At 35.6% G+C, this 15,472-nt stretch overlaps 1 protein-coding gene across 8 annotated transcripts in view; it reads left to right on the top strand.

Annotated features, from left to right (window-relative positions):
- The window catches only part of RBM39 (RNA binding motif protein 39), a 29,239-nt gene extending 15,744 nt beyond the window's left edge, over positions 1-13,495 (top strand). For 6 of the 8 annotated variants that reach the window (XM_072800827.1, XM_072800822.1, XM_072800823.1 and 3 more), the window contains 8 exons: positions 529-594; positions 3,251-3,455; positions 3,856-3,933; positions 7,653-7,703; positions 9,907-9,988; positions 11,746-11,851; positions 12,345-12,423; positions 12,513-13,495. In XM_072800827.1, the coding sequence (XP_072656928.1) occupies positions 529-594; positions 3,251-3,455; positions 3,856-3,933; positions 7,653-7,703; positions 9,907-9,988; positions 11,746-11,851; positions 12,345-12,423; positions 12,513-12,613 (768 nt within the window). In that variant the 3' untranslated portion in view covers positions 12,614-13,495. The remainder of the gene's footprint in view (positions 1-528; positions 595-3,250; positions 3,456-3,855; positions 3,934-7,652; positions 7,704-9,906; positions 9,989-11,745; positions 11,852-12,344; positions 12,424-12,512) is intronic. The other 2 variants (XM_072800828.1, XM_072800826.1) reach the window with 1 other exon arrangement.
- The last annotated feature ends 1,977 nt before the right edge of the window (positions 13,496-15,472 follow it).

Raw genomic sequence — 15,472 nt, 5'->3', positions numbered from 1 at the left:
CTAAGCTAAAACTAAGAGTTAGACATAACTGACTGCCACCCAGGCACCCCTATTTTTTAAGACTTTTAAAAGTCATCTGTACACCCACTATGGAGCTTGAATCCACAACCCTGAGACCAAAAGTCGCCATGCTTTCCTGACATAGCCACCCAGACACCCCTGCTTAATTAATCCAACATCTTGGATAATTTAATGTGTCTAGTATTAATTAGAATTAATGTTTCGTATTTTTAATATAATGGAAAGGAAACAATTTTATTTCTTACACCTGATTTTAGTTTACAAAGGACATCTGGAATTTTAGTGGTTTGTTTTTGAGGCAAAAGACTAAGATTGTACTTTTTTTTTCCATGCTCCACAGTGCATAGCTTCTTGTTTGGGTAGTGTCTAGGCTTTCAGAGGTTTTTTGGAAATGAGGGTTTTTGATGGTCTGTTTTTGTTTTTTGGGGGAAGATACTTTAAACCATGTTTCAAAGAATAAAATGCTTTTGTTTCCATCTTTGCACTTACAATTGTTTTTATTTTTAGATTGAAAGTATCCAACTCATGATGGATAGTGAAACAGGTCGATCTAAGGGATATGGATTTATTACGGTAAGCAATTATCATTAATACTATGACGTAAATGATTGTCTTTAAGGTTTTGTTTATTTAATTTTAACTATTTATTTATTCATGAGAGACATAGGCAGAGGGAGAGGGAGAAGTGGGCTCCATGCAGGAAGTCCAATGCTGGGACTCAATCCTGGGACTCCGGGATCATGCCCTCAACCAAAGGCAGACAGACGCTCAACTGATAAGCCACCCAGGCGTCCCTAACTTTAAGGTTTTAAATTTTTTTTTTTAATTTTTATTTATTTATGATAGTCACACACACAGAGAGAGAGAGAGGCAGAGACATAGGCAGAGGGAGAAGCAGGCTCCATGCACCGGGAGCCCGATGTGGGATTCGATCCCGGGTCTCTAGGATCGCGCCCTGGGCCAAAGGCAGGCGCCAAACCGCTGCGCCACCCAGGGATCCCAACTTTAAGGTTTTAGATCAAAGTACCACAGTAAAACTTTATTCGTTGTTCATAATGGGGAAGGGTGCATGGTTAATATTTTTAAATGGTTTAGAATAATTGTAGCCGTGTTTACCAAATGTTGCCGTTTCGCCAGTTTTCTGTTATCTTGTTTATAGTCCATTTGCATAGCTAAGTCTTCATGTAATTGAAGTTTATGACCCCATTATGAGTTCTTTAGTTTGTAATATTTTTATATGTTATTAAAAGTGTGTGTTGGTGTGGTGCACCTGGATGGCTCAGTTGGGTAAACATCTGACTATTAATTTCACCTCAGATCATGATTTCTGGGTCCTGAGATCCAGCCCTGCCTTGGGCTCTACACTGGGCATGGAGTCCGCTTAAGATTCTCCCTCTCCTGTTGCCCCTCTCCGTACTCATCATGCATGTTTTCTCATTTAGATAAATAAAATCTAAAAAAAAAAGTTTGTGATTGGCCATTGCAGCCCATTGATTGAAGAGAGTATTAGGTGGCAGCGGGAATAATTGCAAATTTAAGTGCCCCTTTTAAAGTAAACTCTCTTATGTTTTATTTACAGATGGAATTCAATTACATAATAGCAATTTTTCAAATGTTCGGTGTTAGAACTTTGGAAGGTTCTGAAAATTGTTATTGATGCTGTAAATGCGGATTGTCATTTTAGCTGCTGTCATAGAAAAAAGTTATATAGGTCCCAGTTTTTTGTTTGTTTTTTTTTAGGTCCTAGTTCTAATCAAGGACTTATAATTGTGTTATATTTAAATTGTGTGTGTGTGTGTTCTATCTAAATTTTAATAAAATTTGGGGCGCCTGGGTGACTCAGTAGGTTAGGCATCTGACTCAGTTTCAGCTCAGGTCATGATTTCAGGGTTGTTAAGATCGAGACTTGCATCTGGATCTACACAGTGTCGAGCCTACTTCAGATTCTCTCTCTCCCCCCCATTCAAAAAAAAAAATCTTCTTTAGTGATAGAGGAAGTTTTATTTGTTTTCATTTATTTATTCATGAGAGACACAGGCAGAGGGATAAGCGGGCTCCTTGCAGAGAGCCCTATGTGAGACTTGATCCCCAGACATGGGATCATGTCCTGAGCTCAAGGCAGATGCTCAACCGCTGAGCCACGCAGGCATCCCATTAAAAATGTTTTTAACATCAACTATGCAAACTATTTACTACTATTTAGTAATCTGTGTAATGCTAGATTATGCACATTTACATTGTGCTGTTTGTTGGTTAATTTTTTTGTAAGGATCTGTTATTTTTCCTTCCCAAATAAAATGTTTTTAAACACATTGATGAAAAATACTAAGCTATGGAATTGCTAGGGATATATTTTTGTTTTCGTTAAATGAAAATAAGAGTGTGCAACTAAATTTCTGTTTGCATCCTGAATATTAAGAATTTTCACGGTTTGGGCACCTGAGTTACTCAGGGATCACCTTCTGAGCTGAAGGTAGATGTTCAACCACTGACCCACCCTGGCATCGTAGGAAAAAACATTTTTATGATTTTATTGGTAGTAAGATGACCCGGAATGTTGTATGAAAAGTAGTACCTGAGTGAACTTTTAATTTTTCTAAATAGTTCGTTTGTTCTTTCTCCTTCCTTCTGTCAGCACAGGCAGGGGACTGCCAGGGAAAGGAAGAAGCAGGCTACTTGCTGAGCTGAGAGCCTGACTTGGGGCTCCCTCCAGGACTGAGGTCATGACCAGGAGAGTGCCAGGGAAAGGGAGAAGCAGGCTCCTTGCTGAACTGAGAGCCTGACTTGGGGTTCCCTCCCAGGACCCTGAGGTCCTGACGTGAGTGAAGGCAGATGCTTAACTGAGCCACCCACATGCTCCCAAATAGTTGTTTGTTTATGGAAGGAAAACACCATTTTAGTTTATCCCAGGACATTTAAGAAGATGCATTTTTATTTTTGGAAAATTACACATTCTGTTACTAAGATTATTTCTGAAGATAGGCATTACTTGGTCATATCTTGCTTTTTAAATCCTCACATAGCTAAGCTGATTTGAATCAGCTTTTGTGATCTGATAATATAGCTTATATTACTTAAAAGCTAGAATAATGTCTACTTTACTTTGCATCCAATTGTGTAATTATTGATGAATATACTAGACCAAATAAGTAAGAATTGCTTTACCTTACATATATATGTGATTTAATATATGGGACTTTTTACTTTTACCCCTCATTCAATTATACAGTTTTCCGATTCAGAATGTGCCAAGAAGGCTTTGGAACAACTTAATGGATTTGAGTTAGCAGGAAGACCAATGAAAGTTGGTCATGTTACTGAACGTACAGATGCTTCCAGTGCTAGCTCATTTTTGGACAGTGATGAACTGGAAAGGACTGGAATTGATTTGGGAACAACTGGTCGTCTCCAATTAATGGCAAGGCTTGCAGAAGGTAAGTTTTTCTTAGTGTTGTGAATGATTTATTGTGGATATGGTAATGAGAAAGGTAGCCCATTTACATAAACTAATAAATGAAAAGGGTGTTTTTCTATTTTTGGAGTTGACCGCCTTATGTGGTTTATGCACCTTTATATGGAATTACTTGCTTTAAAGTTCTAATGGAATCTAATTTATGCCTTTTGAGTGCCACAGCATACATTATAAGATTCCTTTTGCTTTATCATAATAATTCCATTCTTAAACTTGAGAAACTTAGTTGCCACTATTATACTATGTTCTGCTTGTAAATACTTTTAGTGAAGTGACTTTGGTGTGGTAGTAAGGACCCAGAAAACTTAGTTTTTCTGCCCTTGACATAATACAAGTTACAAGATCTGTTTTTTTTTACACAGGTACAGGTTTGCAGATTCCACCAGCAGCACAGCAGGCTCTACAAATGAGTGGCTCTTTGGCATTTGGTGCTGTGGCAGGTAGGAATTGAATCTTTTCTAATTTGAAATCATTGTTTTTTCACTAATTCGAAAATTTGCCAAATTTTTGCATTTAAAAGGACTTACTGAGAATTCAATTCATCAAGTACTTCTTAGCTCGTAAATAGAATTATTCACTCATAATAGGCTGTCAGGGCATTTTTTTTGAACCCTACATACCAATTTTTAGTTTGAATTGCCTAAATTAGACCTTTTTAAGTACATCACTTTTAAAACCCCAACAAGTTTATATTAATTTCAAAAAATGTTTTGTTGTGATGTTTGAGTTCAGAAAACTATCAGGGGCCTTTAAGTCCAGTTTTATGTAAAATACTTAACACTATCGAGAATGTAGAGAAAACTGCTTTCCTCTAAATAGTACATGCTATTTTGAGTTTTTTAGTTAGGGTAATGGGCCCTCCTAAAGAGGGCAGGAAAATAGAGTACAGTTGTGTAACAAGGGGGGCTCAGTTTATGAACCTTTTTTTTTTTTTCATTATGACTTAAGTACCTCAGATTTGCTTTTATAAACCTTGACACTAACCCAAATCTATGAGCCTAGGATAGCATTAATTTTAAAATATTGAAGACCTTGCTTTTATAACATCTAAGAAGAACCATTTGCATTTGGACTTTGGAAGACAGGAAATATAAATCTGAAGAAGTATGGCACTTTGTATTTTTAATCAGTCCATTGATTTTATCAACAAAATGAGACTTAAACTAAAAATATGTAAGTTTTAAGACCATAGTGCTACACTGAAACATATATAAATGTTCATGTGGTTGAGTCGTGATTTCCTTTTAAATCAAAAACTCATTAATGAAAGGGAGAGGATCCTTTTTTACTTTCACGTCATATTTCATTAGAGATAAGGGACTTTTCAGTGTTTTCCTTTTAGTGGACATCCACAAGTTTGTGACTAACTTTAGAAAATCTGCCTTTTGTGTTTCTTCTGTCAGATTCTATTATTTATTTTGAAATCTGATAGGTATTTATAAAGTTTCTGAGAAAACTGGGGTACCTGGGTAGCTCAGTAGGTTAAGCCTCCATCTCTTGATTTCAGCTCAGGTTATGATCTCAGGGTCATGAGATCCAGCCCCAGGTGGTCTGGCTCCACACTGGGCATGGAGTCTCTTTGATAATCCCTCTGCCCACCCCCCCCCCCACTCATATGCATGTGCGTGTGCTCTTTCGCTCGCTCTCTCTAAATAAATATATCTTTAAATTTTTTTTCTGATAAAACCATGCCCGTTTATCTTTATGGGGAAAAAGTCCTAACCATTAATGGATTTCTGTGTCTTGAGTCACGGGATAACTCCCCCCAGTATCCCTAAATTTTGACTGTGTAAATAATATTATACACCTACTTTCTTGAGTGAGCAAATAGCCATAGAATGCTGCTTACTATCATCAAAGCCATTAAAGGAACCCATCCCTTCCAGAAATGTAACCCAGTCTGTGGTTTTAAAATTACAATTTAATCTGAAAACTAAATCTTCCTATTGCTTCCCATTGTTCAGATCATTTTTTCAGTAATTTAGAAAATACTTGTTTACCATATTCTAGGTATTTCACTTAGAGGCTCTGAGTTATTTGCTGTTTTTAGAGATTTGATGTAGTAACATAGGATTCATTTCTAAACAGTCTTAGTTATATCCTGGGTGTGGTATCCTATATGTTGATTTGATGTTCTTCATAAACAATATCCTCACCTAATTGAAGATTTTTGAAAGTTAGTATTCTCAACTAATATTTCTGGATTCATGATGTATGGCTCACCTTCTTGGGCACACTTATTGTGCGGTTTATATTTAAGGTGGGCTGACCGTGATCAAATAAAACTCAAATTGGTTATAAATAGCTAGTTACCGATATTGTTATATTCACCCTTATTTATGTTTCTTGAGATGATTATAAAGTTTGATTCTGTCTTCTAACCCTTCCCGTAGATTGCTTTTGCAACCAAATTAATAATGGCTCGATTTTTAGGTAAATATTTCTAAATAACTCAGTATTTTTTTCCAGATAGTTAACATTAAATCCTCACACAATTTTTTTTTGAAATGCTATAAAGAATGTTAATGTGTCCAAAACCCTTACTCCTAAGTTCTTTAAGGCTGTTTTTTTTAAAACCAAGGGTAAGTCATCACTCTATCCACTAATTTATTTTAGAAGGTTAACAAGTGGTTTCTAAGATAGAATCCTTATCTTTATGAAACCCATGCTTTCTTTCCTAACTTCTCACAAATGACCTGTAAAGTCACTTTTTAAGTCTTGATAGGGGATTTACATATACTTGAAATAGCATGGATTATGGGTTTTTTTTAGCTTTTATTTATTTAACTAATCTCTACATCCAACGTGGGGCTTGAACTCCAGACCCTGAGATCAAGAGTGTCATGTTCTTCCGATTGAGGCAGCCAGGCATCCCATAGGATGGATTTTTGGTATCTTATACCTTTTTCCTTATTGTAGGGAAAGAATAGACAAATTGTGTTATCATTTAGTTTATTGACAGTGTCTCTATGGATATATCTTCACATTCCTTTAGTATATACTAATTATGTCTCTTCAACTCCCAGATAGCAGTTTTGAGCCCCTAGGACACAGGTATTTTTGTACCCCAGCATAATTTGGGGTACTGATCCCTTTTCCTTTTTGCCACCCTCCCCCCATTTTTTAAGTAATCTCTACAATCCAACGAGGAGCTTGAACTCACAACCCACATTGACTGTCTCAGTCCACTCACTGAGCATGCCAGGTGCCATTTTTGCCTAATTAAGAAACCTTGACGATGATAAACTGTTGCACTGGAAACACGTGTTAATGAAAATTAGGTTACTGGATCTAAACAATTTTTTTTTTTTTTCATTTATTTATGATAGTCACACAGAGAGAGAGAGAGGCAGAGACATAGGCAGAGGGAGAAGCAGGCTCCATGCACCGGGAGCCTGACGTGGGACTCGATCCCGGGTCTCCAGGATCGCGCCCTGGGCCAAAGGCAGGCGCTAAACCGCTGCGCCACCCAGGGATCCCGATCTAAACAATTTTTAATTGTATTTTTATAGCTTGTAAACTTAAAGATAGCACAGTGGTATTTATTTAGCCTTGCTGCTTTCACTGCCAAGCAGCTTTCTGTTAACTTACCTTCTAGTGGAGAATTTAATGATTATATGGGGAAATATACTGGGAAAAATCCCCATTTTATTTATTTTTAATAGTTGTGTTAAATTTTTCTAGTATTATATAGATAATAGTAAACTTGGTTAAAATTTACTCCTACTTCATTAAATTTCCAAACTATGCCAAGAAACCATACCTTATTAAACTATTATCTTCTCGGCCAGAGTTGAATAGCCCAAGTACTTGGAATTGAATTCTCAAGATCAGGGTTTTCATGGATTTTCTGACCGGTGTGCTTCCCTTTCCCCATTTCCCATTATTCCCATGTGAAGAGTAGTATAGAGGAATCCATTGGAGATGTGGAAGAGTAACTAGGAGTAGGAAGACAGGCATAAGTTAAGTTTCCTAGGATAGGAGGAAAGAAAAAGGCCCCAAAGCCTTGTCAATGAGGAATGGGGAAGGAGGTTTGGCTGCCAGGTTTTACTATAAGTTTATTTTGATGAACCCTGCTATGTAGTCCTCTTTTATTAATGCTTTCCTGACATTTACCCTGTTAGTTGAGGCTCTTCATTGTTCCTGCACTGAGCTGTAGAATTCTCTTTTGTTATAGATTTGCAAACAAGACTTTCTCAACAGACTGAAGGTGAGTTGAGCTTTTTATTTGTCTTTGAAGTAGATGTCAATTTAGCAACACATAGTTGTTTTTTAATTATATCACTTAGTACATTCTGTATTTTTGGTTTTTGGAGAATGGCATAATATGGTAAATACATAGTTAACCTAATGTGTAATTTCAGTCAGCCTAATCCAAATCATTACAATTCCATGGATTAAAGAAAATGAAAATGTGCATGTGCATCTTTTTAAATTTGGCTTTAGTATGCTTAGAATTATTTTTAGCCTTGTATTAAGTCAAAATGGAATTTGTTGTTTTAGTATACAAATCTTTCAGGAGTCTGAACTTACAAGGTTAAGGACTCTAAATTCATGATTTGTATCAATAGTACCAAGCATGTGGCAATTATACAGAACTAAATTGCATGCATATTTCAAAGAGACTGAAAATGTATCTAAAGTAGGCTATTTTCTCTTGTTTTTTTATTGCCAAATCTCTGCCATTTGTTCTGATCACTTTGCTATTAATTCAGTATCCATCTTTCATGCGTTGTCCTTAAAGGTTATTTAGGAGAATGATTCTATATGAAAAGGTCTACCATGTTCCTTCATAGGAATTAAATGTAGGGGCACTGGGTCGCTCAGTGGTTGACCATCTGCCTTTGGCTCAGGTTGTGATCCCAGAATCTTGGGATCAAGTCCCACATCAGGCTCTCTACGGTGAACCTGTTTTTCCCTCTACCAGTGTGTCTACTTCTGTGTCTTTCATGAATAAATAAAATCTCTTTTTTAAAAAAGGGATTAAATATATATTTTATTTTTTTCCAGCAAGTGAGACAAGTACTCATCCTGCTTTTCCTCAACAGATTTATAAAAGTTGAACTAATAGATTTTTTTCTATTAGTTGTTTTTATGCTGAATTCATTGTGCTTTGCATTCATTTAGTTTGAGCTGGAACCTTCCTATCACATACTTTCTAAAACTTTTATCTTTTTTTTAGTCCTAATATAGTTCATTTGTGAAAATAAAGTACTCTCCAATTGTTTTGTAATGACCTAGGATTTATTTCCAAAAAAATGTCCATCGTTTATGATAGTGTACACAGTGGGGCCTCATTTTTACATTTATTGTAAGATAAACATGGTTACATCTTTCGCTTTTCTGAATAAAATATGATGTTACCCTTTTTTGGCATTTTTATTTTAATATAAGCTTCATGAAAAAATGTTTATTTGAAGTAATAAAGGAGCAGCCAAAAGCACTAGTAATTCTAACAAATCATCATTTTTATGACATATTTCATGCATAGCCCTAATTTTTACTCAGTAAAATAATTTCTGATATTTCCTCAGGTGATTGTTCATTTTAATTACCATAATTTCTAATGCGCTGTTTTATCCTTAGCTTTGTTTGTTATATATTGGAATGAAATTTGGTCAAATATAGTGATTACGGTGAGTTCTGTAACAGCTACTGGTAATGTTTTGTGAATCACATAAAAAGCAATGGTGCAGCTGTCTTGGACAGTGCTCTCACTTCAAATTGAAAACCAGTATGGGTTTTAAATATTCCTTCTGGATATTAGTGTCCAGTAGTTTTTAATTTTCATAGTGAATATTATAGATTTATGCTATTTTTGTTTTGTGCCAAGACAGACTTAGTCATTTAAAAAATTCATTTGATTTTGTAAGAGGGTTTATATTCCTGGCATATTAAATTTTAAATGGTTTGATGATTATCTGCATCTTGTTTGTTAAACAACCCTTTTATAATGTTTATTTTAAAGAAAATGTTTAACTGTATTCATGGGAAGAAACCTAAAAGGATTATATTTTGATCATCCCCTGCTTCTTGTGTATAAACTTGAGCAGTTAAATCAATCTTTTATTTTATCCTTTGCCTTTCTGGATTGATTTGTATTGATATTTGTCTAATTGAATGAGTTTTGATTACACCTGAAGTTTAATTTCCCGTCTAAAACTACAGATTCCAACTCATTCAAGAAAAGCTGTTTCAAATGTTAGGTTGCTTCAGTTTACTGGAAACTCAAGTTGGTTACACACTTTGATAGCATTAGTAAATAAGGTAAATTAGGGAAGTGACCGATCATCCTAGTTTCACAGATAGGGTTTAGTGGGGGTTTTTTATTTTGTTTTACTCAACAGGGCTAGTCTGATGCATTTTCCATGAAACTAATTTCTCTCTCTCTCTTTTTTTTTTTTTTTTTTTAGCTTCAGCTTTAGCTGCAGCTGCCTCTGTTCAGCCTCTTGCAACACAGTGTTTCCAACTTTCTAACATGTTTAACCCTCAAACGTAAGTAATAGACTTTGGTCAAGTTGAAAATGGTATATACCATTGGCACTTAAACAATGTGGAGATTAGGGGGGCAGACCCATGCCTGCACAGTCAAAACTCCGTATTGTAAATTTTGACTCCCCTGAAATCTTAACTGTTAAGAGCCTATTGTTGATCGAAAGCCTCATAAATAGCATAAACAGTCGATAAACACAATCTTGTAAGTTTTACATGTCTTACGTAGCATATTCATACAATAATGTAAAGTACAGGGCAGCCCGGGTGGCTCAGTGGTTTAGCACCCCCTTCAGCCCAGGGCGTGATCCTGGAGACCCAGGATCGAATCCCATGTTGGGCTCCCTGCATGGAGCCTGCTTCTCCCTCTGCTGTCTCTCTCTCTTTCTCTCATGAATAAATAAATAAAATCTTTAAAAAAAAATAATGTAAAGTACATTTATAGTACTATAGTGTTTTTTTATTTGAGAAAAATATAAGTATAAATGGACTTGTCCATTGAAACCCATGTGATTTAATGGTTTCAACTACTATGAAAATATTAATATTCAGCTTTTCTAAGTTAACATTTAGTATACTTCAATATATTTCACACTTCAAATAAGTTTTGATCATTTTAGGGTATTTAATGATAACTTTATTATTGCTAATTCCTTTTGGTATGTTGTGAGATTTGAAGTAAAGGGTAGACAGATTTTGTTTTCCAACGATATCTAAGAAGTTTTGTATCAGTATTACTTGTAGTTTACACACATTGTGTTATATTAATTTCTGGCTCTTAACAGTTCTTCCAACTATACCTTATTCTATGCTCACTATAGTTGTAGTTCCTATCTATCACCATACAAGGCTATTATGAACCATTGACTATATTCCCTATCCTGTACTTTTCATCCTGTTGATTTACTATTTCTGTACTAGTAGCCTGTGTTACTTCCCACTCCCCTTCGCCCATTTATCCATCCCTACACCCTCCTCTCTGGCAGTCACCATATTGTTCTCTATGGGTCTATTTCTTTTTGTTTTGTTTGTTCATATGTGTATTTGTGTTTATTTCTATTGTCAGTTTTATCGTCTACCACTTGTTGGCTTTGAAATTTTAATGTTATTTTAATCTTCTGTAGGAATAGAGCATCTTCTAAAATTTACTTCTTAGATTAATGGAAGTCAGGAATCAGGAATTTCTTTCCTGATACCTAGGCACAATGATTAGAATGCCATTTATCTTTCCGAACTCTTCTGGTTGGTTTAATCAATTATATTTATAATACATTCCAAGGAAAATGTAGATAACCTGTTCAGTTGATTTGATGAATTATATATGATCTGAAACATTGTCTTATACAGTGATGTTTTCTACAGTGGTTTGTAACATGCTGTTTGCATTGTTTATATTAATACATGGTTTACCATAGGGAGCCTTGGATTCTTGTGCACTTTTTATTTTAGCTTCGGCTGTGAAATGATGAACTGTTGGTATACATATGATTTGATATATATGAATAAATACTTTAAATATTAAAGAAATTAATAAGCTGGGGTGCCTGGATGGCTCAATTGGTCAATTAAAAATTCATAAACTTTCTTGGAAATAGTGCCTTATATCTTGCTTTTGATTTCCTTCAGTGTCCTACCCTGCTAATGTCAATGATTTTTTAATTAAGTAAAATAATTCATATTTAAAATATTTATATAGTGAGAATATATATAACATTTTATAAGTTTCAATGGTATCTAATAAAGCTTAATACTTTTTACAGAGAAGAAGAAGTTGGATGGGATACAGAGATTAAGGATGATGTGATTGAAGAATGTAATAAACATGGAGGAGTTATTCATATTTATGTTGACAAAAATTCTGCTCAGGTATTTTATTTTTTTTCCCTGGAGCAAAAGAAGTTTAATCTGCCCTTTACCCACCTCACCTCAGGTGTTGTGACAGTATGTTACTAATCTTTTATGACTTAGCCCTCGTGCATACTTGGGGCATATTACTACTATCCTAGGAAGTTTTTGTTTTTTAATTCTGAAAGAAATTTTAACATACTAAATATACATCCTCCAAAATAAGGACACTCCTTTAATAAGTGAAGATAAAATCATGCCATGCTGTAGCAGTGTTGCTGGTTAGTGTTAAAAGCTTTCCATGAAAACCTGGCATCTTGATTGATGTTTTAGTTGCTTTGAAACCATAGACAAAAAAGGAATAGAAAAAGTTTTGGAAGGAGAAAATGATTTGATTGAAATTGAGGTATACATAATAGTTAATGAAACAAGTATTTGGTATAGAGCTCTTGAGTTTTTGTAGACAGTTTGTAAAAATTGTATATTTCCCTTAACTTTTGTTGTTGTATTTCAGGGCAACGTGTATGTGAAGTGCCCATCAATTGCAGCAGCCATTGCTGCTGTCAATGCATTGCATGGCAGGTGGTTTGCTGGTGAGTTTCATCTGTTTTTCTAAGTCGTTTTATGGAGGATGTAATTTTAGTGAACATAACTAAACCTTCCTATCTGTTTCTTTCAACAGGTAAAATGATAACAGCAGCATATGTACCTCTTCCAACTTACCACAACCTCTTCCCTGATTCTATGACAGCAACACAACTACTGGTTCCAAGTAGACGATGAAGGAAGATATAGTCCCTTATGTACATAGCTTTTTTTCTTTCTTGAGAATTCATCTTGAGTTATCTTTTATTTAGATAAAAATAAAGAGGCAAGGGTCTACTGTCATTTGTATACAATTCCTGTTACCTTGAAAAAATAAAAATGTTAACAGGAATGCAGTGTGCTCATTATCCCTAACTAGCAAATCCCACTGTATACAAAGCTGTTCTCTTGTTCTGCCTTTTAAATGTACATGTAGAAAATTACATTAAGGATCTATAGGAATAGTTCTAGGGGGGAACAAATGTGCTTAATGTAAAAAGGCAGACAGGGATGTAATTATGTTTTTAATGTTTCAGAAGCCTAACTTTTTACACAGCAGTTAGACATTTCACGTTTCACTAATGTTGATACTTGGCTAATGGTTTAGCAGAGGTTTCTGGAGTACACATTTAGTGTATGGAAATTCAAGACAGCTAAAGGGCTGTTGATTAAAATCTCATCTTCGTGATCAATTGGCAAGAAAAAGATTTCAAGATTACATTTCTGGATGGTATCTTTTCAATTAATGTATCTGTAAAAGTTTCTTTGTAAATATTATGTGTTCTGGTGTGTCTAAGATTCCAAACAAAATGATCCCTGCATTTCCTCAAGATGTTTAGTGGCAGTCTGGTAAGCAAAGCAGTCTGAGCAAGAAATAGGAAATGCAGAAATAGGTTTTGTCTGGTTGCATATAATCTTTGCTCTTTTTAAGCTCTGTGAGCTCTGAAATATATTTTTGGGTTACTTCAGTGTGTTTGACAAGACAGCTTGATATTTCTATCAAACAAAAATGACTTTCATATTGCAACAACCTTTGTAAGAACCACTCAAATAAAATTCTCTTAAAAAGGCCACAAGAAATCTTCATTTTTGAAATGTTTTAAAGTCATAGAAACTTGAAAATAGAATATTAGTTTCTTTGACTTTTAGTAGTTATTCAAGACTTGCTTCTTGGGGAAAATTCTTACTGTGCAGAGTCTGGGGAACCTTGCCCTCAAATTGTCTCTGTACATTCCTCCATTTCACCATACCTTAGCCCTGTACTTATTAGGGTAAGCTATCAAAAGCAAAGCTGCCTAGGCCTTAAACCTGGGTATTCTTAAGTCTATTCAGGGATCTCTGTGAAGAAATGTTTCACCTTTTAAATACCAAACAAAGCCTTTTAAGTTTGAACATTTAACTGATTTCCGAAATTTACTTAGCTGCATTTGTTGCTCAAATTAAGGAATTTGAGTCTTAATTGTATTTGGGCAATGAGCTATCACCATTCATATCCTGAACTCTACTTCAAGATTTTGCATCTACCTTGAACCTTTTGAGTAGGCAGTGTTGCTCCTAATGGAATGATTACCTTCTAGTATTCATTTCTTTACATGCTTTTTTTTTTTCCTTTTTAAAGATTTTATTCAAGAGAGACACAGAGGTGGGCAGAGGGAGAAGCAGGCTCCATGCAGGGAGCCCGATGTAGGACTCAATCTTGGGACTCCAGGATCATGCCCTGAGCCAAAGACAGATGTTCAACCGCTGAGCCACCCAGGCATCCTCTTACCTGTTCCTTTCTTTCTACTGTTGATTTTTTAAGGCTCAAGTTTTTAAAATTTGACAGTACAAGCCAGGGACAGTGAGAAGCAGGCTCCAGCCAGGACTCCAGAATCATGTCCTGACCTGATGGTAGACACCTAACGTACTGAGCCACCCAGGTGCCCCCAAGACACAAGTTTTCTAGTTTTATTCAGATATTTGGTCAATTTGAAATTGGAGGCGTCACAATTATATACCAACACTTTTGAATGGATACTTAAAACTTCCCTTAATTGTTTCACTTACCAAATGTAAAGAAAAATTTCAAGATTCAAGTTAATTATTTTTCAAAACCAGGCAGCAGTATTCTTTGGAGCTGACTACATCTGTGTTTTTCCAAAATACCTCCTAGTACCTTCATGATTTTTTAAAAATTTTATTTGTTCATGAAAGTCACAGGCAAAGGGAGAAGCAGGCTCCATGCAGGGAGCCTGATGCAGGACTTGATACCAGGTCACCAGGATCACACCCTAGGCTGAAGGCAGACACCAAACTGCTTAGCCATCCAGGCATCCCCTAAATTTTATTCTTGATTCATGTCTTACCCATGTTTTATCATTACTTTCCAGGGAGATGAACTAACAAAGGTAGACTTCCTTAATCTCCAATGTTAAAAAGTGGTGGCAAGAGAAAAGTAATTTCCCCACTGCCACAGAATGAGTTGTAAATGATTTTAAAGCAAGGATAGAAGTAATTTGAATAGTGTGACAAAATAGTTCAAATGAATTCTTAATCTTACAGATAATGCATTCTTGAGGCCACATGTCACATTGGGAAGTATTGCTGTAGTTCTTCTGTAGTGTCTTTAACACCTCCCCACCCCCCAAATAGACTCGTGTAGTTTATGTGCATTATAACATTACCATTTTCCTTGAGGGGCAATGCAGTTTAAAGTGCAATCTGTCGCAGGATGTATGGCTATAGTAGGGGCGTGCCACTTGGCCTTATTATAAGGAAACTACCTTATGAAGCCAATTAACAGAATTGTGCGTGTGTGTGTGTGGGGGGGGGGGCGTGTTCATTATACAAATGACATCCTCATGGATGGTGGGTTAGAAAATTATGAGGTTTACGCAGTTAAGGCTACATTGTGTTGGATGGTTTGGATTTTTTTGCCAGTGGATGATATTTCTGCACAAAATCTGAACAAGTTTTGGATGAACAGAGTTTTGGAATTGAGACTTAACGTGGGTTAACACTAACTTTTGCAGTGCAACCTTGAAATGTAGGCTTAGTTTTTTTTTTTTTTTTTTTTTT

Source organism: Canis lupus, chromosome 26 (assembly GCF_048164855.1).
Source record: "Canis lupus baileyi chromosome 26, mCanLup2.hap1, whole genome shotgun sequence".
Classification (NCBI taxonomy): Eukaryota; Metazoa; Chordata; class Mammalia; order Carnivora; family Canidae; genus Canis; species Canis lupus.
The sequence above is the reverse complement of the archived record's forward strand: the minus strand, read 5'-3'. Positions and strand labels throughout refer to the sequence as shown.